This window comes from Callithrix jacchus, chromosome X, assembly GCF_049354715.1.
Source record: "Callithrix jacchus isolate 240 chromosome X, calJac240_pri, whole genome shotgun sequence".
NCBI classification, from domain to species: Eukaryota; Metazoa; Chordata; class Mammalia; order Primates; family Cebidae; genus Callithrix; species Callithrix jacchus.
Window position 1 is genome coordinate 102,691,494 of NC_133524.1, and position 27,984 is coordinate 102,719,477.

The window sequence follows — 27,984 nt, forward strand, 5'->3', positions numbered from 1 at the left end:
TATATATATGTATATATATACATTGCAAGATGATTACCACAACCAAGCTAATTTATATATTCATCATTTCACATAGCTATCATTTTTTGTGACAAGAACACTTAAAATTTACTCTTTCAGCAATGTTCCAGTATACAATTCATTATTCTTAACTACAGTCACCACATTTTACAAGAGATCTCCAGAACTAAAGTATTCTTTTGTATGGCGTTCTAAGTGATGTCAATAGTATTATACTTTGTTTTGTTCTTCAATTTGGTTCTTACCAGGTTGTCAGAGGCACTTGAATCAGAGCATCCTCATCTTGAATAGGGGGCTGAGTAAAATGAGGCTGAGATCTGTTGGGCTGCATTCCCAGGAGATTAGGCATTCTCACTCACAGGATGAGATCAGAAGTAGGCACAATATACAGGTCACGAATACCTTGCTGATAAAACACATGCAGTAAAGAAGCCGGCAAAACCCACCAAAACCAAGATGACAACAAAAGTGACCTCTGGTTGTCCTCACTACTTATTATATGCTAATTATAATACATTAGCATGTGAAAAGACATTCACACCAGAGTCACTAGTATTTACAGATGTCATGGCAACCTCTGTCTGGAAGTTACCCTAAATGATCTAAAAAGGGGAGGAACCCTCAAGGAAATTCACCACTCCTTTCCTGAAAACTCATGAATAATCCACCCTTTGTTTAGCATACAATCGAGAAGTAACAATAAGTATAAGCAGCTGAGCTACCCAGGCCGCTGCTATGTATATGGAGTAGCCATTATTTGTTCCTTTACTTTCTTAATAAACTTGCTTTTGCTTTGCACTGTGGACTCGCCCCACATTCTTTCTTGAGTGAGATCCAACAACATTTTCTTAGGATTTGGATCAGAACCCATTTCTAGGAACAAGGTAGCATTATTTTCTGAGATGTTTGAGATATATTCATATTTAGATATGTAGTTCTAATTTAAAAGTTTGGGTGCTCAAACAATATTCCATCATATGAATGTTACTATTATAGAATTTAGTGATCCATTCCTTTATTGATGGATATTTCAGTTGTTTGCAGTTTTTCCCTTATAGCATTGTTGCCATGAACTTCCCGGCATATGTCTCTAAGTATATACTTGCAAATGTTTCTCCAAGACAGTGGTTCTCAGTGGGTTCTACATATTCAAATAACGTTGGAAAATTTTAAAGAACACATAAACGTTTCTCATTTCACATAGATGGAGTAGTTCCTGGTAGGTCAGTGCTTCTATAAAGAACACCTAGAAAATCCAGATAGATTATTAAAATCTAATTTTAAACGTATCTGAAACCTGCAGAAGCAATGAGGACAAAATGGAAAAAGATTCCAGAGAATAAAATCTTTTCAAGTTGTATTGAGAATCTGTAATTTGTTGTTCCCCCCCACTCCCAGGGAGATTTTGCCAGTTCCAGCCAAAGGCAGCATCTGGGAAATCAATAAACTAGGTGAGCATTTGGTGTTCACAGGAAAATGAATGGCAAATTTGAAGACATGGGGGGACTCAATCACGCAACTAGAACCTTGCTCAAGGCATTTGCTGATTTCCAAAGCTGTACAGGAATGGAGGCCAAATATAAGTAGAAATTCCTCTGAAAAGCAGAATGGAATTCCATATACTCTATTAAGTCTACTCTGAAGTCTTTACCTCTTGAGACTCCATGGAAACAAAGACTTTCCCAGGGAGAGTCTTAGAAAACATCATAGACTTCCCCTGTTAGGAGACACAGGCACCTCGGGGAAAGTGGTAAGAACCCAAATGGATAGATATGGAAATCTTGCAAGGCGAGCTGAATTTGCAACAGCTTTCCCAGGGGAAAAATGCCAGTCAAACAGAATGCACCTAGATGGTAACAATCCAGATGCAGGCAAAGACAGAGGGATGTCTATGGAAGCTGAGTATACGCACACCCTATCACTGAGCAATTCCATCCCTTGGTTTACACCCATCCGGAAAGCAAACATTTATTCACTAGCAGACCTGCTTAATAATGCTTAGAGAGATATTATTTATAAAAGCCCACAAACTAGAGATTGTGTAAATATCCATCAACATTAGAAGGGATAGACAAAATGTGTTTGCATAAAACAAAATACCATATAACAATAAGACTGAAAACTGTCACTATAAGCAATCATCTAGTGTTGAATGGAAAGCAGAAAAACAGCAAAAGAGTATGTTATATAATTTAATTTATGTAAATATTTTAAAACAGGCAAAGTAATTTGTGATATTAGCAATCAGGATAATTACACTTGGGAGATTAATAAGCATAAGGTGGCACGAAAGGGGCTTCTGGGGCATAGATAAGGCTCTGTTTCTTGATCTGGGTGCTGGTTACATGAATATGTTCTCTTTGTTAAAATTCATTGAGCTGAATACTTATGACTTGTGTAGATTTTGTATGCATCATATACTACAATAGAAAGAAAAAATTAAGATAAAGCAAAGCAGACAAACCAACTGACTAATACCACATGTGCATAGGCCCCACCTAAAGGGATATGGTTTCAATTAATCTTTGGAAGGTCCAGTTACCATCATTTTCCATACGTGTATTGGGCAATATTTTTTCTCCATCAGCACTGGTTTCTCTAATTTTTGCCAAATTTTTCTCTTAGATATGTGCCATTTTCTTATTGCTTTTGTTGGCATTTATTATATCACTAATCATGTGCCTGGTATGCTTATTGCAAATATGTTATTCTTGTCTATAATTATATTTTTACTTTGTTTAAGACATATTTTGTCAATTCTTGAGGTTACATTTTCCAGTATTCTTCTGTATCTGTTTTACTTTTGTTATTATTTCAAAAATCCTTCCCTATTTATTTTATAAGATATGCTATGAATATTTTAAAGTTTACTATTTACATTTGAGTCTCTAATCCATCACATATTTATTCTAGTATATGACAAAAGGTAGGGTTCTCATAATTTTTCTACATTATAAGTGAGTCCATTGTTCTACTGCCAGTATAGATGTAATCATCATTTCCCCAAATATTTGTTACTCCAATTCCATCATATATCAAATTGGCTTACAATTGGGCAAAATCACGTAATACAAGCCCATTTTATAATAAAGTGTTGGGTGTCTCATGTAAATTATTAGATACTGTACTGAAAGTGAAAAACAGAATTGTTTCACACCATCATACCATTAAAAAATTGTAAATCAGACCATCATAAGTCAGGGACCATCCATAGTAGCACTTGGAAGCTGCTGTCATAAAAGAGCATCAGAATGACCTGATGAAGGCTTACATAAAGCACCAGCTTTATGTAAGGAATCCAACTGGATTCCTTCTTCCAAGGCATAGTATACTAACTTTGATCAGAGACCACTATATGATGGTGTGCTCCCAGTAGGAAGAATTCATGAGTCAAGAAGCAATTGATGGAAAATGGAGTGAGCGCACTCGCATTACTATAAATGATCCACTGGGGGACCTTGCAACCTGTCTCTACAACTCTGGGCTTTGTAGCATTGCAAGTCATGATCACCAAAGTAAAAGCACTTCTGCCATGAAATTCAGCAAGAGTCCCATTGAACAATAAACTATGGACGCTGCCTGAACACTTCAGGATCTTTATGTGCAGGGAATAGCAGACAAGAAGAGGAATTAACAACATCTGCTGTGGCCATCCTACAGACACAGAATGGATTCTCACCCAAAATTTGGGTCAAGTGTCAAGACTGATTACATCACACACACACTAGGAAAGCAGAATAGGCCTACTAAGCTGGTTGGAAAATGGCTTGAGAGAGGAGGGAAAGGAAACAGCCTTGGGCTTTTATGATTTTATGTGTATTCCCAATATTCAGATATTGAAGCCCTAATCCCCATAGTGGCTATATTGGAGTAAGGAAGTAATTAAGATTACGTGAGTTCATAGTCTTATCTAACCTGATAAGATTGGTGTCCTTATAATAAGAGACACAAGAGAGCTCTTATTCTCTTTCTCTCTCTCTCTCTCTCTCTCTCTCTCTCTCTCTCTCTCTCTCCCTCTCTCTCTCTCTCTCTCTCTCTCTCTCCCTCTCTCTCTCTCTCTCTCTCTCTCTCTCTCTCTCTCTCTCTCTCTCTCTCTCCATGCACCAGGGAAAGACTATATGAGAACAGAATGAGAAGGTGGCCATCTTCAAGTTAGGAAAAGAATACTTGCTGGTAACAGAATTTGTCAGCACCTTGATACACATTTAATAACAACTCTCCATTTCCCCCTTCTCGCAGTCTTTAACATTCAACATTATATTCTCTGATTCTATGAATTTTACTAATTTTGAGACTTCATATAAGTGGAGTAATACAGTGTTTGTACTTCTGTGATTGGCTTATTTTATTTAGCTTAATGTCCTCAAGGTTCATCCATGTTGCAAATGGCAGGATTTCCTTCTTCTTTAAAGCTGAATAATATTCCATTGTATGTAGAAATATTTATCTGTTCATCTGTCCATGGACATTTAGATTGTTTCCATATCTTGCCTATTGTGAATAATGCTGCAGTGGATATTGGTGTGCAAATATCTATTTGAGATTCTGATTTCAATTAATTTTGATAAATACCCAGAAGTGGGATTGCTATATAATATGGTAGTTCTGTTGTTAACATTTTGTGGAACCTCCATACTGCTTTCCATAATGGGTACATTTACAAAAGGAATTTGTCTGTGTATTATTGTTGAATTGGTGTTTGTCAAGAAGGTGGGGCAGGAGGATTCAGGGATTCCTATTCTGCCATCTTGCTGATGTTTTTTCAGTATTATTTTAATAATTGTATTTCCATATTATTGGGGGCAATTTAATCCTACTTTTTCTTAGCATTTAAAGAATTATTCTCAAGAATAATTCTTTAATTATTCTTAGATACATAGGTTTCACAAGACTGCCAATGGTCAAACTTGATCAGAAGTAAGTCTACAATCCAGCTTAAAGAAGGCAGAAAAAGGGTGTGGAAAGTACCCAAGTATTGCAATGCCCTAGTTGATAGATGTTGCGTGTCACCTACATTCACATTTTATTGCTGAAAATTTACTTACATGGCTACACTAACTGCTAGCAAGGCTAGAACTTGCAGTGTATCAGGGAAGCCATGTGTCTATAGTTCTATCACATTGTAGACAGGAAAGCAGAATTGTAAATTCCATGCAATCCATACAACTGCTTTCTTGTGGTTGGTTACCCAATACGTTTTCTGTCTTTTGTTCTAAGAATTTATTAATATATTTTCTTGGTTTTTCTGTGTAGACAGATTTCTCTTCCTTACCACTTTATTCTTTATAATGTTTATTTATTTTTCTTATCTTGCTGCACTATCATCTCCAATATAATGTTTAATAAAAGCAACAATAGAGAACCCTTGTCTTATTCTCAATTTAGTAGAAATTCTGCTACAAATTTTCTCTATTAAGTGAGATACACGTTCCAGTTATTTTATGGGTAACCTTCATGAGGTTAAGGAAGTTATATTCTATTCTTAGTTTGCTAATGGCTGAGATTCATAGGACAAACAGTGATAGCCCTTCATAATCTGGCTACAGGAAAGAGTGATTGAACAAGGTTTAGTCTCTAAGGAGATACACAAAGTACTTGAGGGATGATGTCTTTCTAATCCCTGAGTTCCCTCTGAAGATACTGATATTCCTTCCAGGGCAAGCTCTGATGGAACTCATTTGGAGGGTAGAGGGTAGGAAGGAGTTGATACTGCATTTACTCTGGCCTCTGGAGGTAGAGCCTTAGCTACAAAACAGAAACCTGCAAATCAAGAGACTCATATTACAATCCTGGTTCTGATACCAGCCCACTGTCTGATGTCGATCAACATGATTGAAACAACTAATATTTACAGGGCTTTTTATCAGGCTTGTGATGAGCATATTACATGCTACATGCTTTGTCACATTGAAGGTTCACAAAGCCCCAATGATATGGATATTCTTAGTGTTCACATTTTATGGATGAAGAAAAGAAGGTACAGGGTTGAAGTGCCTTGTGCAAGATCACCAAACACTAAGTAGCAGAGCCAGGATTGTAATGTAACTTTAGTTAAACAACTCCATATTAATAATGAATTTTTTGTACCAGAGATCCTGTTCTGGGCTTTAAAAATTACTTACACAAAAGCACAGTGTGAACTATACCTGGAATAAGCAAACTTCCATGCAAATGGGTCTAATAAGCAAAAGTCAGAATGTTTATAGTGCACATAGTTTTCTAAACATAAATATTTATTTCAATATAGAAGCACAACATCTGCAACAGTACTTTTGCTTTTTTTTCTGTCACTGACGTGTTTTACCTCAGGGCTAGAATTTCAGATACTACATCATTACCATTCACTGTGCCATTTATACTCAAGCTTTCAATATACACAATGTATATTTAAATGAGACAAAGTCTAGTTTGTTAGGTGGGAATGAGTTGGCATGTAGAGGGAGATGGAAGGTTGTTGAAGGATCTGGGGATACAAAACTACCAAGCTTCAGTCAAAGTAGAGCCGAAAAGGAGATTTCTACTTAAACAAGTGGGACAGGGGTGCTATATATGGAAAGAAGTTTGATGAGGATACAGAAAAAGAGGGGCTATGAGATATGATGTGAATGAATTACTTTCTTTCTCCACTCTCAGTTTATAAATTTGCGTGGTGGGAGTATAATTTGGTGGAGAAAGGTCGGGTTGGACAGGGGAGTTTACCTCCATCTTGCTGTATTGTCCCATGCTTGTCTGGTCACAAAAGCTACATCCCTCTCAGTCTGTAACTATTCCCCATTGTGGGAGTACTTTATTCAACCTACCAATGGCAGATCTGGCAAGAACACAGAGAATCCTCCTAATAGGACAGTTGAAAGGGGTTGAGTTCGCAAATAAGACAATGCATTTGCATTGTTTTATGGCCATTGAGCTTATTGGAATACTGGGATATGAAGACCTGACCCGCTTTTTAGTTATTCCCCATAAGACAGAGAAGGGAGAATTTTTCAACCCAGTCAAATTTATTAGAGCAAACGAATTGAAGGGGATTCTGACAAAGAGAAATATACTAGAATAGAGCCTTTCTATGCTTTTGATAATAATGAATTACTCAATGACATTCAGAATGTTCTGCCATAGCATTGGCCTCCTCCACAGCCAACAAAGATCAGACGGGGTCCAATCTTCATCCCATCCCAAGGGAATGCAAGTCCAAGCTCACATCAATCACACCAGGCTATATTAGTTATTTATTTCCCATTGCAATACATACATGCAATTAGCCAATGGCCTCTTTCCCAACTATACTTCCGCTGGGTTCACAACTTTCCCTACAAAGAGATTACTCCTGGTGCTTCTCTCCAAAATCAACAACATGAAATATCTATAAAGTTGGATAATAGGGTGTCAGAGAGTGTTTTCAGGCTGATCCTAAAGTTCAACTTCAGGGACAGCTGCAACTTCAGTTTCCTTTTCACCAATGTGCAGCACAGCCTTATGGGCAGCCTGTGTGGAGAGAACAAACCCTGTTGGTCTCTGAAGAAACAGGAACAGTCTTTGGAAAGGTCTATAAGTAAGTAAGAGAAAGGAAAGATGGGGCCACCCCTTTGTTATACTATGTTGATGGTGCTCGAATATGAAGTCTCCTTGGCTAAATGTAGTCAATCTCCAGTGATCTTAGGGCTAGCCATTGAGGAAGCATCCATTCCATGGCATTCTGCCTCCAGGAGTCATCTCTTAAGCATTCCCTCCCCACACCTCCTCCAGAACTGCATCTCACCAGAGTCACTTCTAATCATTAAGCTGTTCTATCAGAGTAATTTTAGGACATAAACGTCAAGGATGGAAGAAACTGATACAATTACTTATTTGGAGTAATGGGAATGACTCTGGAGTGATTCTAGCTTAGGAGGAGTCATAATGCCTCTCTAGGCGTCACATTGCTAAATGGTAAAATAAGAAACTTGAATTAATTGACTCCTAATCGCCTTTCTAGTTTATACATTTAAGAACTCTAGTTTATCAACTTAAATTGGAACATTTCAGACCATTGTCCTCTGTAAGTCCAGAAAACTCAGCATTTTCAGCATAGGCATGCTGAATGCCCATCTTCAAAAGTGTGGCTCCAAGATCATATGTGGCAGAAATGGAAAACTTTGGAACAAACTAGTCAGCCCACCTGTGGGGAAAGAGGAAGGGAACACGTGGCAATTACCACATCAAGCTCATGATTATCTCCTTCTCTCTCATGCTAGTATTATATTGGACTCTTCTCCCCTGAGTATTGACAACCATTACTATATAAGTCAATATATGGCACCAAACCTAAAGAAGTTATTCTGAAAGGAATATGCTCAGATTCAGCCAACATTGGGCTGAAACACTAGGAGTAGAGAGACGTAACTCCTATATAATCAAGAGGAAATATCTCTGGAGCGATAACCAAGGTTGGGGAACCAGTGGCATTAAGGTTAACGAGTAGCACCCAGGAGCTTCATGGTTTTCCATCTTGTACTTCCAATCCAGAGTGGCTGCCCAATCACCTTTCAAAATCAAAATCCAACCTGTTCCTTGAGCTATAGTTTGTCTTCAGGAAGGCACCAATTTACTAGCAGGCTGACTTTGGGAAGCTCATTTTATCTTTCAAGACCTGACTTCCTAGTTTGAAAAATGCCAATTATACTGCCTCCTTTGTAGGTTTGTTGATGTGTTTTGATGATATACAGTGTGTAGAATGCCCAGCCAAGGGTATGTTCTTGGCATATTCTAGTGATCATACATAGCTGTTGCGTAGTTCAGGGTGATTCTTCTGCCTCTGGGTTTCTGCTGAACTGCATCTCACCTGCACTGTTATGCTCACCTTCCACCCACACATCCTCTAAGACCCCCTTCTGCAGTAAGTGGTTCCACTTCTTCAGTGTTTTAGATGACATGGTCACTTCCACTGACTCCATCTGTCCCTCCTTGGGAAGAACAAAGAGTACCAGAGCATTCCTCTTGTAGTCCATTTGCAGCACTGTGCAGTTCAATTCCATATCCACTAGGTGATAGTATTGTTCCATCTAGTACATCATGGGCACTACCACAGTGGTGGTCTTGTCTATTAAGAAGCTGGAACTGTCTTCTGTCTTGGATGGATCAAAAGGATTTGCCCACTGGACTTAAAACACAAAGAAAGAGAGGTGTTTATTTTAAACTGGTATTAGTGCCAACAAGAACTTTTCCATTAGTCATGTCATGTAGTAATTAAGACCACCATAGAGTTAGGTACCAGCTTTATAAGTAAACCTGCTTTACAAGTAACTGAGGATCAGACAGAGAAAGTCATTTGACATGGTCTCCCAGTTAACAGGTGGCAGAATCAGGAATCACACCCAAGGCTGTTGGGCTCTATGGTCTGTGTTGAAAACTACTACATCACACTAAGCCCATCAGAGCCATAGTTTCCTCTTCCATCAAAAGGTTTGAGGTCATCCAACACACTAGGGTGAAATGAGATAACAGATCTTTTCTGCTGTTTTAGCCAGTCTGTATATGTGTGGTTTGTGGCCAACAATTGTTAACTCCTCCAAGCAGTGTGGTTGACATCCACTATAGAACCAGGAGAAATCATTTCAGCACAGTACCTTTAGAAAATAGTCACAGGATTCTTGTTTCTACAAGCATCAGCTTTAGATTCACACAGACCTTGTTGGGAATATCAGCTCTAAAACTTATTAACCGTGCAAACTTGGGCACTTATGAGAATTGGATGAGACAGTGTGTGTATACGACACATGTAGGATGGTATTTGGTACACAGTGAGTGCATAATACATGATAAAAGTGTGTATGTAACATCCCTAAGTATGCACAGCAAATGAGAATCACAGTAGGCTTTACATACAAATATGTCTACTTGACAAGTACAAGCTTGTCCCATTTCACCAAATCTTTTGGAAACCATAAACCTTTAGCCAACTATGAGCAAGATGTTCACACCATTGTCACCCACCTCTGAAAGAGCGCTCTCCCTAGAAATTTCCTGGACTCATTCACAGAGCTGTGTGTCCATCTTGGAAGATCCAGTACTATTCAGAGCTACGTCCAGTGGAGAAGATCAGTGTGCTATGAGGGACACCTACTGATGCCAGTAATAAGAGACCTTGATCTCCCCTCAGCACTCCACCCAAGTGTCTGAACCCTAGACTGGAAATTGACATCTGAAAGTCCTACCTTTAAAATGAATATAGTTCACTAAGATCATGATAGCATTTGGTTTTAGGTCTTGAATTAGACCCACAACATTCCCTTTGGTTTGCATCTCCACATGACTGTTAATCTCCTGCGTGGCTGCAGAAACATTGGAGAAGTCGGTAGAAAAGACTTCAGTCTCATAAAGTTCTCTTGACAACATCCAAGATCTTTGCCAGTGGTTCCAGATGCTTCCCAATGAAGAGGACATTTCCTACCTGCAATTCCAATTGTTTCTTTGGAAAATTCAGTGAACAGATCAATTTCTGGAAGCCCTGCTGGATCTCTAACATTGGAGTGTCTGTCTGTGAGGTTGAATCCCAAGGTTTCCATAATCTCAGTTTGGGTGTTGGAGCAGGACCAAAAAGAAAGCATAGCCAAAGCTGCAGAAATGCTCACAAGAGAAAAGAAGATGTTCTTATCTGGGGTCAAAAGGGAACCTCCAGTACAGGTCGAATGCAAAGTCAGCATTAATGGATGACATTGTATAGAGAGTGGCATTTTGTTGGGATGAATGGCAGGTAGTTACTTTGCCTTCAGGTGGTGCACAGTGGACTGGAGCATGAAGCCCAAGTACCAAGAGAACCGATAGAGGAATGATGACATTTTGGAAGGAAGTTAATCTATAAGAGATGAAGTGAAAGAACCATTGCGGGAGCTTAGTTAGATGAAACACTCCCTGAGCCAGAGACACATAATTATCACCCATATTGATTAATAGAAGAATAGTAAATATTTGATGATGTGCTAATCAGGGGCTGAGTGAGGGTTTCTCGTCCCTGAAAAACTGGAGATGCACTAATATGGACAGGGAGTAGAAGAAGTGGCTTGCTGGGGCCACAAAAATAATGTTGTGTACTGTCATTCAAATGTTATAGCAGCATAATGAAAATGCTGTGAGTAAATCAAATTTGCAAAAATGGAATCACTTATTTGAACTAGAGGCAACCTTTTGGAGAGAGAGGATATTCTTAGGTAAAACTGGTACTCCCTCTGCATACATTATTTATTGTAGATTAGAATTTTGGATGTTTTTAATTTGGCATTTTCTTAAGATAAAATCTATAAGATGAGATGAGAAAACAATTGCATCTTCTTTGGCCAAAAGACAAAATGAAAATAATTTGTACAATATGTGACTAGTTGGAATGGATGGGTGGTGGTTTATGGAGCCACATACAAGATCATAAGCTGAAATTCATGCATTTTGCAATGCATGGAAACCACGGAGGTATTTTTAAACAACAGGAAAATGAAAGAATAACTTTCTAAATTTTAGATTTATTTCACCATTCATCTTAGTAACATCTAAACAGTCATTTCTAAGTTGTAAGACATCTTAACACTATTATTTTTACACCTATTCATGTTACTTCTAATTATTAGAAAGAAATCCAGAAATGGCATAAGGTTCTCTGATCCTAGAAGAGTACAAAGAAATGGAGTAAAGGAGTCAGGTGTAGAAATCCCATGAAAGTGGGCATGTATGCTTAGAAGGAAGAAATCTAGGAAGTCGGAGAAAGGATCCTTCCTTGGCCCTCCATCTTCTTCCTGAGTGATCCTACCCTAGGTATTCAATGGCTAGAAACTGTACCTCTCTAAGTTAGATTGCTCTCTTGAGCTCTTAGTCATTTAATCAGCTGCTGTTTGGATATATCCACCAGGATGGTTCACACAGACCTCAGTCTCAATAAGAAAATCTCAAAGTGGCCAGATGTAAACATATCATCTCCCTACCCCTTAAGCTTCTTCCTTCATCTTCATGCCACATCTCAGTCTATCACATCACTGTCTATGGAGACACCTAAGCCAGAAACCTGGGAATCATCTTAGAGTCTCCCTTTATTCTCATTCCCCACATCTAGTGAAACATGAAGTCTTATGAATACTAACTCATAAATAGCTCTCAGAACTTCTCCCATCTCTTCATTCGTGCTACCTCTGCCTCTCAGTTTATGGCCTGAACTATTATATCAGCTCCTAACAGGTCACACTGTCTCCTATATCCTCCATAGCAACCCCCGTCTTTCTTCACCACTCTATCGAATCTCCACATTGTCATCAGAGTCCTGTTTCTTTAAAAGTCACTGGGGCTGGTAAGAAGGTCAATTATTAGATGACCACACTTAGAACTTCACCCCTAGAGCCAGGAATTTGGTTTGGGACTCTGACTTACCGACTTGGTTATTTGGGACTCTGATTTGTTGATAGAGATGTTCAAAGTTTCCAAAGAGAAAAAAGGTACTTACAACAGATGCCCAAGAATCCACCTGCATATCTCAGGAAGCAACATCTTTCCATTTTTATAGCATGTCCTGTATTGCAAAACTAGAGCACTCTTAGTTACAAATTAACCCAGCATTAACTCTGGGATGATATTTTCAAAGCTGATGTACAAAATCAAGGCCACAAGGAACAAAGCAAAAAAAAGTGATAATGTTTGAACTTTGAGTGATTTCTTTGGCTGCCAGATGCTTCACGTAAAACAAAAGAGAAAGAGGATTGTCAGAGCTTGAGGGGTTTAGGTCCATACTAGCAAGAGTGTCTACAGCATGCAGAATGAGGGTCACAGGCAAAAGCACCACGGGGCAGCAGGAAAAAATTCTCACTATTGGGCCAAACAGTACAGGGATTGGCAGTTTTTGAGGGAAAATTGTACAAAGGCAGAGGCTGGGTGATCCTCTATAATGTAGAAATTATACATGCATTCACAGAAGAAATGATGTTAAAGGTAGCTTTCAGCCCTAGACTTCTGATGCTGCACACATATATGTCTGCTAAGGCGGAAACCAGCCCTGTCTTCTGGTCACTAAAATTACCTGTACCCTCCCCTGTTCACAGGACTCCAAAAGAGGATGCAGAAGAAGTTAAGGAGAATGAAATTTAAGATTCCACTGTCTAATATTAACTGTGTCCTGATTATATGTAAAGAAGCAATGGCCACAAAGAGAACTGGGCTCAGCCAGGAGACTTGATTTCAACCTGACTCTGAAAGTTTCTAGCTCCAGTAGTAGTAGCAGCAGCAGCAGAAATGGCAACTTCTGCTTTTGAGTATTTACTATGGGCATGGCATTTTGTGAAGCATCTGATTCCAGATACTTCCAGCTTCAGTACTACATTAAGAATGTATGTATTAATTTGTAGTGGGAGGGGAGGCAGGGAATGAGGGGCTAGTTTTAGCTAAAACTAAATGCAGTCTACGGTAAGACTAGAAGCCAGGATAAATAGTGCCGATTTTACCTTGGGGGCACTGGGAAGCCATTGGGGGGTAGATAGAGGGTGATTCTGTGTACCATTATTTCTTCTTAACAAAACATAGACTAACCTCCCACTATGTGGAAAGCACCACAGTCAGCACTGAGGTTTCAGAGCTGGATAGTAAATATCAATCCTGAACCCAAGAGATCTTTCTAACTACCTGACACCCACTGCCCATTGAAGAAGGCTCACCTCACAAATGTGATGGTCACTAGTACATGTGTCCCAAAGAAAGAGAGTGACAATCTCAGGTCTCTAGGCTGTGAGGTTAGTCCATGTAATATAACACATTGTCTGTTCTCTCCGCTACAGCAAGTCCCTACAGAAAAAACAGCAATAGATTATGTAAAAAGAAAATTTCCAAATTTGTGCCCTCTGGTGGTATTGTCAGACAATGCTACAGGTTGTTTTCTGCTGCTGATTCAGCTGAGCTTTGCTAGCAGGACACCCTTCCCTTTGCAGACTCCCCTGCCCTGTACTCTGGCATCACAGGCATTAGACCTGTACTCTTATCATGTCTCTATGTTGTAACTGTATAATTTGGGACAAGTTACTTAACATGCTTGAACCTCAGTTTTCTCACCTCTAAAGTGGAAATAATAATACTTCCCATGTCATGTGGTTATTGAGAGTATAAAACGAAATTTAGAGGTGATGTCCAGAAGCTCCCGTAGTAGTGCCCTGCATAAAGTGGGGATCCAGAAACGGATAATTCTCTTCCCTTTCTTCTGTTATCTTATACTCCCTCACCTCAACTCTGAGGCTCCCTATTCCCTGAGCTTTATCTCTACCCACTACTGTTGTTCATTTCTACTTTCTGCTAATATATTCTCCTTCAGATGTAATTGTTTCAGAAGGTGTAAGATCTTCTTGCAAACTTACATTTATCACAATAATTTCAGTCTTGTGTAAAGCTGCTAGAGTAGCACATTGAATAGACTCTCTAGGAAGTTTTACCATATTAATAAATTCAATCAGATCTAAATTATATATCTTCTTCTTTAAATGAGCACCCTCATAATCATTCCCACACAAGTTTTATTTTGGAAATGTTCAACGTTCCACAGTTCTTTCTGTTTGTAAACACTGTTGTCATTGTTTTGACTTGATATTTGATCCTCCACCCCAGTCTGGAGAGAAATGATGGGATCTTACTCTACTAACAGGTCTGGAGACAATAGGTACGAGATAGTGACATTAAGAAAATTGGCTTTTTCTTGTAATTAAAGTATCACAGGCCAGAAAATTACTGGGTGTTTAAGCAAAGGAGAAACAGCTGCATTGGACAAAGAGTAGGACTGTTTCTGCTGAAAAGGGAGGCTCAGTTGGCATTTGGAGTTGAGGTTCTTTTAACTCTCTCAACTTTACTACTCTAAAATTTTTACCCTTTGCATTTAAGTGACTAATTTTGACAAAAGTGACATCAAAGCTGAGAAATCAACAAATTCTATAATTTGGTAATACACAGGATCAAATGGTGAGTATAGGATTTAGCTAACAGCCCTCCAGAAATTCTGTTTACATATTCCCTGTCTTCCATGTATTCCTTGAGCACTTAAGTGAAGAAATTAGGCTTCTGAGCAATAATTGAGGCTTCTTTTTAAAAGCTTTCTAGTGCCATCATAAGCATCCACTTCACCTCGCAATCTATTAACTACTTACATTGCTCAGACTTCTCTGTGGCAGCAATGAGGTCTTCCAAAGCCAGGCCTTCCAAAGGCTTTGCATTTCAGAGAACCACCTAATTAAATGATATGCTCTTTCATTTCATGGGCTGCCATATTCCCCTTCTAGAGCACAAATGGAGTTTTTAACTGCCTTTAGTCCTACTGGGGCAGATAATCAACTTCAAAATTCTCCAATTTCCTTAAATTTTGTTGCATGAAACCTAATTTCTGTTATTAATGTCTGTATCAGTTATAGTACTTGGCTCCAAGCAACAGTAACTGCTGTTGCTAACCTTAACATAAAAGCCACTTATTGAAGGACATACATTTACTCAAAATGAAAAGGAATGACAGAGAACCTTGCTCATTTTGCATAGAGAAAACCATGGGGACAGGGGTATGAATTTCCCCACTACATAAACATTGGTTAACAGTCTGGCTGGAAGTCCATTGGAAAGGACACGATCATAAAATAAGTAATAAACAAATGTGGGGAAGACGTATATGTGACTATCTCTGCAAATGAGCATACAATACAAAGATATTTGGGTTTCATGTGAATATTCACCAAAGAACAACCTCAGCAGAGGTTAGTAATCAAGGGGATGAGATGATGCATTCTGTGGATGTCAGTCAGCCTCATTCTCAGATCCTCTTGTCTTTGCTTGAGGGTTCATGAAGAAAGTGGTCATGGCAGCCAGGATGAAGTTTATGCATGAGCTCAGAATCGTGGACCTCCATCCACCAAAGTCAATTTGGCTACAGCTTCAGCAGATACCAAAACTAAGATTCCAACATGACATTATTCCTCAGAAGGACTGGCAAGCTACATGTTTTGAACTTGATTACACTGGACCACTTCCATCATGAAAGGGGCATTGTTTTGTTCTCACAAAAATACACAATGATTCCAAATGTGACTTTACCATTTTGTCTGCAAAGCTTGTGCCAAAACTACCATCTGAGGATTTACTAACTGCCTTATCTACTATTACAGTATTTTATGCAGAGTCCCTTCTAATCCAACAACTGATTTCATACCAGACTGTGGCAATGTGCCAACTCATAAAATTCACTGGCCTTACCATATTACCTATCACCTGAAGCACCTGGTCAATAGAAAGTGGAATGGATTTGATGACTCAGTTACAGAGCCAGCTAGATGACATTTTGCAGGGTTGGCTTATGTCCTCTGTAATTTGGTATATGCTCTAAGTTCATGTCCAAAATGTGGTGCTGTTTCCCCAATAGCCAGGAATCCTAGGTTACAGAATCAAGGAATGACAATGGTTTTAAATCTATTCATTATTTCCCTACTGATCCATTAGTAAAATTACTTTTCTTATCCCTGTAACTTAAGTCGTGCTGATTTAGAGGCCTTAATTTGAATGGTTGAATGATTCCTCCACAGGTTGCAGCAATGCTTTTGCTGAATTTATTGATGAGATTGACATTTGGTGAACTCATGCCACTGAATAAACAGAAAAATAAGGGGCTACAGTACTTACTGGTGTGGTAGATCTTAAATATCAAGAAGAAATTTCATTGCTACACATAATGAGGATCTGCAATGCAGGTGTTCCCCAGGGATGTCTCTTACTACTTCCACTTTCTGTGACTAAAGTCAATGGAAAATTACAGCAACCCATACAATCAGGACTCTTAATGGCTCAGACACTTGAGAAATGAAGACTGGGTCACATCTCCAGTCATGAAAGCTCAATAACAAGTTGAGGGCAAAGGTAATATGGAATGGATTAATGGAAGAAGGTAGTGAAGGAAGAAAGTTGTTTAAGACATCAATTGTGACCTTCTGGCTGGTTGCAAAATCCAGTACTACAATAGTTAGGAGTACTTCCTCATGCTGATATCAAGATATCTGTGTTCATATTAATCATTTTGCTTCTACCTTCCCATTGTGCTATTCCTACCTATTTACATAAGATGTGTTAATTGTAATTAATTTTATATGACAGTATCCAAGTTACTGGTTGTCAAAGAAGACTCAAAGGACTAAGAAATGTCAACCAAAGATGGATAAAGGGACTGTATTAGACCATTCAGGCTGCCACAACAAAATACCATAACCTGGTAGCTTAAAACACAACAGAAATTTATTTTTTACGGTTCTAAAGGCTGAGGAGGCCTAGGTCAAGGTGCCAGCAAATTCAGTGTTTGGTGAGAAAAGGCTTTCTGGTTCATAGAAGGTGCTTGTTTTGCTGTGTCCTCACATGGTGGAAAGGATGAGAGCTTACTCTTGGACTTCTTTTATAAGAGCACTAATCCCAGTCTTGAAGGCTACACCCTCATGATCTAATAACCTTTCAAAGTCCCCATCTCCTAATATATTGCATTTTCTTTATTATAAGACCCTTATTTCAGAGAGAGAGAGAGAGAGAGAGAGAGAGAGAGAGAGAGAGAGAGAGAGAGAGAGAGAGAGTGAGAGCACAAAGGAAGCTCTCAGACAACTAGAGTGTTTTGAGGAGGGCAAAGTGAAAACTGTGCTCCCAATTCAGGGGTCTTCTGCTTATCTTTTGAAATCCACCTTAAGTTCTCCTTCCTTCTTTCCTGAGAAAAGCCCACCCACTTTGATCCTTCCTGATTGTTTCAGCTATACAATTTTTGTAGTCAATATATTACATGTAAAGATGCTTAAATCATGGACCCATTTCACTGTCAGCATTTCCCCCCATCTTGGATCCTCTTATTTCTAGAGACTGTGGCACCCACTTCTTAGTCTGACCATGTTTATAATCAAGAGCTGGGTAGGGGGATAGAGACAAGCTGAAATGGTCCTTTCAGAATCTCTCTACTTGGGGGTATTGTTTTCCTCTGTGGCTGGTTAATTAACCTTAAGTTGTCAAGTTGCCCCAGGAGCTGGATAAGAAAAAAGGAATACAGCCTCAAATCCAAATTGGACGTCAGAAAAATCTTAGTTTGAGACTTGACTCCACCACTAACTAGCACGATATTTGGCAAGCCAGTTACCTGTTCTGGGCCTCGGTTTCTCCATTTGATAAAGAATGGGCTTAGATGCAATCTCTAAGACACACTCCTGCTCTGGCATTCTGGGAGAATCTAAAATTTTTCTCCCATGTGCCCTCCGATTATAGAAAATGCAAAGGATTGCATAGCCACATGTCAGGGATGAGGGAAAGAATTATTCAACAAATAGTGTTGTGCAATAATTTTTTAAAAAATCATCTGAGATTTCAATCTTATACCACATACCAATTTTAATTCCAGATGGATTAAGGTGTTGAATGGAAAAATTCAGAAAACTTCCAAATAAGAAGTAAATATAAAATAAGATATATTTTACCCTAAGAAGTAAATATAAAATAAGATATATTTTATCCTTTGATGAGAGAATTTGGAAGTTTATAAATAAAGGAAATGAACACATTAAAAACTGTTTATATATTTTGAAACATAAATATGAAAAACCATGTACTTAGATACATTAATCTTTTTAGCATGTAAAAAAAACTAGGAAAAATGTTTGTTAGGCAAGTGGTGCGTAGCCTAAATACAATCCTCTGTCATCCTATCTCAAACCTTGACTAAAGACAAGTCATAAATTCTTAACACAGTCAGCTAGGGAATAATTGCTTAAACCCCATGTACGTGGGAAAAACTGATTGCTCCAAAGGCAAATTAGGAGATTCATTCTGAAAGCCTAAGAAACTAATCAGTAACTTCTCTCCAATAATTAAAGAATGGGATTGTGAAAGAAAATGAAGTAAGACTAAACCTTTCTAAAAAGGAGTCCAGAAATCCTTTTGAGAGGAATGCACACTCACACCTGCTAAAGGTCAACCACAGAATGTTCCAATAGACTTGGATAAACAACAGAAGTCAGTATCAGGTTTTCGACATCTCTCAGCTGGGTGTACTCTAATTAATTACCTAGTCGAAATGGGTTTATATAGGTTATAGAATTTCTGAGTAGCTAATGAACTAAACCAAAACCAAGATTTTGTGGAAATCCCTCGTAAAAAATAAAATCTTCTCCTGTGCTTGCCTTATGTGACACTATTCAGGGCTTCCCTGATTCCATGTATCTGAGTTGCACTTCTTTGTTTCCAAACTAAGTGCTATTTCCTTTGACCTCCGTGTCCGTGTGTGTGTGTGTGTGTGTGTGTGTGTGTTTAATTTTCCATAGCTGATGTCAGAAGTGAAACTCAAAATGATCTTATGTTACAGTAGATTGGGGTTTTTTTTGGAAAAGAGCCCCTTGTGCTCTCCACTTCCTTCAATTGCAGGCACCCTCTCTCACAATTCTTCTCAGGCTCCTACTTCCCTCTGTTTGGTTGAGGTCAACACCCTTATTTGGGAATTTTTAGGGATGGTTGTTCCATTTGTGCAAGCAAAATGTGAGTTTTCCTATTAGTGAGTATTATTATCTTAAGGGTGATATTCTTTAATTCTAAATCTCATAATGATTTTCCTTCTTCTTCTTCTTCTGGGACTTCAGCTAGTAATATGTCTAAAACTTATGGGTCTTCTTCTTGTATTTATTTGGAACGGTGGAAATTATATTCAAAAGATACCTTAGAACTGCAGTGGCCAAATTGAGGTTCCCTTGATATATCAAAACTAGGTTTCTAGGCATAGGAATGGGCAAGGACCTCATGACTAAAACACCAAAAGCAATGGCAACAAAAGCCAATATAGACAAATGGGATCTAATTCAACTTAAGAGCTTCTGTACAGCAAAAGAAACTATCAATACAGTGAACCTGCAACCAACAGAATGGGAAAAAATATTTGCAATATACCCATCTGACAAAGGGTTAATATCCAGAATTTACAGAAAACATAAACAAATTTACAAGAAAACAAACAATCCCATCAAAAAGTGGGCAAAAAATATGAACAGATACTTTTCAAAAGAAGACATTTATGCAGCCAACAAACATGAAAAAAAGCTCATCATCATGGTCATTAGAGAAATGTAAATCAAAACCACAATGAGCTACCACCTCATTCCATTAGAATGGTGATCATTAAAAAATCAGGAGACAACAGATGCTGGAGAGGATGTGGCAAAATAGGAATGCTTTTATATTGATGGTGGGAGTGTAAATCAATTCAACCATTGTGGAAGACAATGTGGCAATTCCTCAAGGACCTAGAAATAGAAATACCATTTGACCCAGCAATCCCATTAAAGGGTATATACCCCAAGAATTCTAAATCATTCTATTATAAAGACACGTGCACATGTATATTTATTGCCACACTGTTCACAAAGCAAAGACTTGAAACCAACCCAAATGCCCATCAATGATAGATTGGATAAAGAAAATGTGGCACATATACACCATGGAATACTATGTAGCCATAAAAATGGATGAGTTCATGTATTTTTCAGGGACATGGACGAATCTAGAAACCATCATTGTCAGCAAACTGACAAAACAGAAAACCAAACACTGCATGTTCTCACTCATAAGTGATTGTTGAACAATGAGAACACATGGACACAGGGATGGGAACATGACACACGAGGGTCTGGGGGGTGGGGGTCTAGGGGAGGAATAGCAGGGGGTAGGGGGATTGGGGAGAGATAGCATTAGGAGAAATACCTAATGTAGGTGACACGGCGATGGATGCAGTGAACCACCACCACGGCACGTGTGTACCTACGTAATAAACCTGCACAATATGCACAGGTACCCCAGAACTTAAAGTATAATAAGTTTATAAATAAAATAAACTAGGTTTTCTCCAAACTAAATTAGAAGATCGTGGTTCTAAAACAAAACAACCTGAATGTGGTACACATTTTAATGGTCTTTTAGAGGCATCCAATACATTCAGGACTCTAAAATTGCCTGTCGCCTAAACAGTCTCTAAACTCACTAAGAAATGTAAAAAGAAAGTCGTTGAGGCTCAAGTTTCTTCCACCAGATCTCATTTCCCCACTCTTTCTGTTCCCCTGTCTTTTTGTCCTACACTTGCCCTCTACTCTTATGATCTCAAAGTTTCTCTCGATTTCCCTTTTTCTGCTAAATATGTTCAAAGTTATTCTTTCAAACTCTGCCCAAATAATGAGGGCACTCTCTTAAACATTTCAAATATACTCTGAACAAAAGCCAAATTTAGGGCTATGTCCCGACCCATGGTATGAGCAACGGAGACCCTAGGGAGGGAGTGGGGATTAAAAGAGAGAGACAGGAGATGCGGAGAATGGAGACAAGTCAAGGATCTGATCAAGTCTCGTTTATTAGCTACAAGGCCGTTGCTTATAAACAAGTAAGGGCAGGAAGTTCTGAGGGTTGAGGTCAGAGAGTAACCATGGAGCCGCCTCGTAACTAGGAGGAATGTGAAACTTAAACAATAAGGGAAGCCCACAAGATGGAGGTTTAAGTAAGTGGAACAAAAGCTTAAGCAACATAGTTACAAGATAGCTACTGCTCCCCACAGGGCTATAGTTAAAAATTTCCTCAGGGTTACTGAGGAGTCATAAATTTGCTGAAGAATTTTCAATTCTTATCTAAACTGATATACCTGATTTCTCTACTATTTGTCAATTAACTCTCATTGGAGAAGGTCAAGCACACATTGGATGGCTAAAGCAGGCTGAAACAATCATCTTATGGGCCTCCAATTCAATATGTTCTCCAGTAGGGGGAAAAAGTCCAAGAAAGAGCCAATACTTTATAGTGAGCCATTCCTTTAGCATTCCCCATAGCAGTAGATTATAACAAGATTCAGGCCTGCACCCAAAAGAAAGGTGATTCTGTACATGATTATTACAATAGACTTCAAATAGTTTTCAAAGAAAACTCTGGATTTGACTCACATACCAAATCTACCAAAGTGACTTAATTCTATATTCATAAACAGCTTAAATGAAAATCTTGTCATTCTAGTTAAAGGGGCTCAATTTATTTAGGAAATGATGTTCACCTCTCATTTAGTTAACCTGGGCAAACAATAAGCCCAAGCAATTTCTAAGACAAATAAAGTAAGAACAAAGAAAATAACAAATCTACAATAATTTTCAACACATTTAATAAAACATGGCAGTCTAACATTAGGAATCCAAATCTTAAAGGGATCTTCTACCACCACAAAAAGACCTGGGCAATGATGAAAACATTGTGTACAATTAAAACATGCCAAATTATACCTTAATAAACTTCCCTCTATGTCTCTTATGGATTGAGGGTGTTCTGAGAAAACACAGGGGATCTTTCAGATCTTGCCATTTAATCACTTGAGTGAAATTTCCCTAATGATTGTAGAGGATGGTTGCACTGTCCTTACTGACACTGAAGCAACTCTTTCTGTGGTTAGCCCCACCAGCCTCAAGCAGCCCTTCCTCGGAACACTGAAAAAATTCAAATTGTGGAGGTTTCAAATACATCTTTAACAATATACAATATTTACCCTTGATTTTTCAAATAGATCCTCTCCTGGATAGTCATTCTTTTTAAAATAACTTCCATGGTCCCAGTTCACTTACTTAGAAAAGATTTCTTAGATAAACATCTGTTCACAATAGCAAAGACTTGGAACCAATCCAAAGGCCCATCACTGATAGACTGGATAAAGAAAATGTGGCACATATACACCATGAAATACTATGCAGCCATAAAAAGGATGAGTTCATGTCCTTTGCAGGGACATGGATGAAGCTGGAAACCATCATTCTCAGCAAACTGACACGAGAACAGAAAACCAAACACATCATTTTCTCACTCATAAGTGGGTGTTCAACAATGAGAACACATGGACACAGTAAGGGGAATATCACACACTGGGGCCTGTCAGGGAGTTGGGGGCTAGGGGAGGGATAGCAGGGGGTGGGGGATTAGAGAGGGATAGCAGTAGGAGAAATGCCTAATGTAAATGATGGGGTGATGGGTGCAGCAAACCACCATAGCAAGTGTATACCTATGTAACAAACCTGAAGGTTCTGCACATGTACCTCAGAACTTAAAGTACAACAAATAAATAAATAATAAAAAAGAAAAATATCATGATGTCATTTTCTTTCCCAAAAGGGTGAGATAATTCTTGAATTGATTGAACCCCTGCTTGGAAAGGGATGGTAACTTCTGGGTGTTGCCATGGTAATAAACTGACATGACACACTAGTGGGTATGTCTCATGGAAATCTGCTTCTGCTCTGTCCCTGTTTTAGCTAGTCCTCAATTTGGTCCTGTGTGTGAGCCCTGTCTCTAGAGTTGAGTCCCACCTCTGGAGTTGGGTCCCATGTCCTACCTCTCTGGGAGCTAAGTATTGACTGCATATAGACACAAAGAAAAGAACAGCAGACCCTAAGGCCTACTTGAGGGTAGAGGGAGGGAAGAGCATGAGGATCAAAAAACCACCTATTGGATACTACAATGATTACCTGGGTGGTGACATAATTTGTATGCCAATCCCTGTGACATGCAATTTACCTATATAACAAACCTGCATATGTACCCCTACACCTAACATAAACATTTTAAAAGGTAGTATATAAACATAATATATTACTGTTCAGCTGTAAAAAATAATAAAATTCTGTCATTTGCAGCAATATGAATGAATCCGAGGACAGAATGTGCACTAAAATCAGGCAGAGAAAGACAAATATCACATGATTTGCCTCATATTTGGAATCTATAAAAGGGTGATCTTATAGAAGCAGAGTCGAACGGTAGTTACCAGAGGTTTCAGAGGAAAGGGGGATAGGGAGTGGTTGGTCAATGGGAACAGCTATGGTTAGATAGGAAGAATAAATTCTTGTGTTCTATTACATAATAGAGTGACTAGAGCTAACAACAGTGTATTATTGTTTATTTCAAGATCACTAGAAAAGAGGACATTGAAAGTTATCACCATGAAGAAATGTTAAAGGTATGAGGTGAGGGACTTGTCAACTACCCTGATTTGATTACCATACAATTTATACATGTATTAAAACATTACAGTGTATCCTACAAACATGTACAATTATGTCTTAATTGTAAACAAACAAGAAAAACTGAAATCTAGAAATGATAACTAATATGCCAAGGTCACATCAAGGAGCAAGTGATAAAACAACTCTAGACTCCAGATTAGAATTCTGACTCAGTTTTGTTGTTTTTATGAAGATATTGACTTACAAATTTTCTACACTTCCTTCATATTTAAAGCAATAATTTATGAGTATGCCATGCTCCCTTCTTTAGGTGGGACCAGTGGCAAAACTAAAAGCAATGCAATTTAGTTGGAGTGATGAAAGGAATTTATTGGTATTACTTTTCTGAGATGTAATATGAAGTCATTTGTTAAGCTATGCTTTTGCAAAGTGCATTTTCAGAGTTAGAAAACACTTTCCTTTTCTGAATAAGCATGAACTAGTATTTGATGTCGCCTGTGAAAGGAAAATAAATCTTGGGGCCCCAAATCACTAAGCTAAAGGGAAAAGTCAAACTGCGAACTGGTTAGGGCCAACTTGTCTCCCATTCTTTTCAAAGTCACCCTACTGCTCACTGAGATTAATGCATATCTGTTTGCCACCTTTGCAGAGACTAATCAGAAACTAAGAAGAACAAAACCATTTGTCTTTTATCTACCTATGACCTGGAAGCTTCCTCCCCACTTTGAGTTTTCCCACCTTCAGTTTGAGCTGTCCCACCTTTCCAGACTGAACCAATGTACATATTGTACATATCGATTGATATTTCATGTCTCCCTAAAATGTATAAAACCAAGTTGTGCGCCTACCACCTTGGGCACATGTTGGCAAGACCTCCTGAGGCTATGTCATGGTTGTGTGTCCTCAACCTTGGAAAATTAAAATTTCTAAATTAACTGAAACCTGTCTCAAAGATTTGGGGTTTACATGTTGGTAACCATGAAGGGATTCTGAGTGGAGATGTACCTGAAATTTGGCAAATCTCCTATGGGTGCTTGGTATCAGCATGAGCTAACTTCATGGCTCAAACCAATAGGACAACTTGCTGAGGTCTGGGAGCGCCCCATCCAGAGAATCTCTGATCTCCCAAAATTTGAATGAGATCTAAGTTTATTTTGCTCCCCTTCTTTTTGGAGTTTTACATGCTTTCAACAAGGAAGGCAAGATTTCCTGCTTTCATAATGACAGAAGGCAAATAACTCCTTTATGGAGTTTAAGCTTGCCCTCTCACCAGGAAAGACAAGTACAAGTTGTTTTTCCTGCTTCTAGGATGGTAGAAAGTAGTCTTCAGTCTGAAACCCATCCTAGGTAAGTATCTGGTTTGGGGTTTTATCTTGGCTAAAGTTGAACAACCAGCTGGTCTTAATTTCTCCTTCCCATTAGAGCACTCAGTGATCATATTGTTGGGGTTTCTTTGTTGTTGTTTGTTGCAATCTTTCTCCCATCAGATTTGAACAGCTCTACCTGACTTGATCAAACTCGAGTGAGTATTTCAAATTATGGGTAACAAAACCTCTCTAATTTGGCTAATTGGAGAGCTGCAGAAAAGGAAAAACAAAAACAAAAAACAAAACAAAACAAAATCATGTTCTTTTCTGTGTTTGCTTCCTGTCATAAAAGACAAATGCTCTTTCACTTACTTTTCTTCCACCTGATACTTCCTTTCCCCTTTGCCATCTGCAGTACCAAAAATATCTAGAGAAGGCTTCTAATGACTTGAGTTCCTTTAATGAATTCAAAACAAAGGTGAAACTCACCCTTTTTGAAGTGTTCTGTTTTCTTTGTGGAGACTCCGGAGTCATGGGAAGATTCTTTGGAGGTCTAAAGCTCTGTTTTCCTGTATGGCATGACCTGACCTTTTTGGCTTTGGACGTACCAGAGGTGACCTTAGACCATGAGAGGATTTGACTTTGGCATGTATAATGGTGGACAAGTGCTACAAACTAAAGATGGCTGAGTACAGTTTACAGGAAGTGGTCTTGGCTGTTTATTATTATTTTTTTCTCCTAGGAAGCTGTTATTTAAGGATCCTAATTCTAGTTCAGAGATGCCTTCTAAAGGGTCTTTTATATTGCTTTCTCTCCCAAAATTAATATCTTTGCAACCTGTCTGTGCAGATTTGTATGAGGAACTGAACTGTTGTTTTTATAGGTAAATGAGATACTGAGTTTTCTGAGCTCTGAAAAGAAAGGGCCTTTTGCTCCTCCCAGCCAAAAGATGCCCCTGGGTGACTGGGAGTCTGCTGAAAGTGTCTGGGGGGTTAACTCCCACAAAGTGTAGCAGCCCTACAGGGAAATCTCCAACAAATATTAATTTTAAAGAAGGCTCATCCAATAAACCCATATAAGGGCTAATTATCCAGTGTTTTGAGCCCTCTCAGAGGTCATAGACCACTGGAGAAAGAAACTTTGACACATAATAGGGTGGAAATGATTCAGTGATGACACACTGTGATGTCCTGCCCACAAGCAGCACACATAGATCCGCCATACAAAAACCCGTGGCTCATTTCCTTCATTTAAGAAAATAAAAAGTGGAAACCAAATAATCTAAGAATGGGGAGAAAACAAGGACAATGATCCTTTTGTGAGCACTCAGTAGGTTTTATGAAACCTCTACTTGCCAGAGTTTATGTAAAATGGAAGTAATATGGTCTTTGTGCAAATTTGCATTAAAGAGGAAGAGCCCTAATGTTGATATGCAAACTATAGAATTCTTAAGTCTTCTTTTTCTCTATTTTCTTTTCTGACTGCTTTAAATCTGCTGTTATTTTTCCATTAAGATAAAAACCATTGTTTGGATCCAACAGGTTCTTCCTGCAAACCAGTGAATTTGTATTTATCTCATGGCTAAAGCTCTGAAGTAAAAGCTATAGAATCTTTGTGTTTGTGTATATGTGTGTATATATATTTAAAAGGCCTTTATAATTTACATAATTTTGTGTTCAATTGGCAATTTAATCCATTTCAATTTCCCTCTAGCACACCAGACTTTTTCTCTCCATACCTTATAGTGCAAATATTGCTATCTTATTTTCACTTGCATTGTTTTCTTTAATATGCAAGTTTAAGGCTATTTAGCTGACAACTGTCTAGAGTAGTAAAACAGGTTATTAGGAATTGGAATGTCTAAGATTAAAAAAAGATATTTATGAATCTGTATAATGTATTTGTACTGATATGCCTTATATATCTATGTATTTATGTGTTGTGTATACAATGTTTCACTACTGAAAATATATAAAAGAACTCTAATTAATTGGCTTAAGAAGGTAAAAGCTCCTGAATCAAATACTTTAACAGGACAAAATAAAAGACAAGTTAAATGCTTTTTCAAGTTTATATAACTTAAGTAAAAGTAAAATCTTTAATAAATAAGCTAGCTTTAAAATTATTGATAAAATAATATTAGAAATGTTCTAAGAATTGCCAGCATACACTTCTGTTTGCATTTATTAATCAATCAATTTCATACATATCCTTGCCAAATACTGTAAGGTGTCAAATTTCGGCATGGGGATTTAAAAAAACCATAAACCCAACCCAAGACAGAATAATCTTTGCTTATGTATTTTTTAATAAATAAGACATTGATATTGGTCTAATGAAAATAACTACATCTTGAATTTAGTAATACTATCATAACTCCTAACCTTGTAGCTTTAGGTGGTCTAGTCCACAGGAAGTAAGGTTTGTTTGAGGAAAGGACTGGTATCATCCTTGTTTAAAAGCTAAACTAAAAAGTAAGCTCATCCCAAAGTTAGTTTGGCTTATGCCTAGGAATGAACAAGGACAGCTTGGAGGTTAGAAGCAAGATGAAGTCAGTTAGGTAAGATTATTTTCAGTCTCAGTTATAATTTTACAATGGCAGTTCCACAACTTTAAATGATGACTATCACAGTTTCATAAATAATCTAGGTAAA

The 27,984-nt window shown here is 38.2% G+C and overlaps 1 protein-coding gene across 1 annotated transcript; it reads right to left on the bottom strand.

The window, feature by feature from the left end:
- Window positions 1–6,955: 6,955 nt before the first annotated feature.
- On the bottom strand, window positions 6,956–10,835 carry SERPINA7 (serpin family A member 7). Its single transcript, XM_008989797.4, is given in 8 exon segments — window positions 6,956–7,503; window positions 8,011–8,176; window positions 8,869–9,157; window positions 10,212–10,380; window positions 10,382–10,534; window positions 10,536–10,665; window positions 10,667–10,817; window positions 10,820–10,835. Coding segments are annotated over 8 exon segments (1,278 nt in total). The 3' UTR covers window positions 6,956–7,299.
- Between the last annotated feature and the right edge of the window lie 17,149 nt (window positions 10,836–27,984).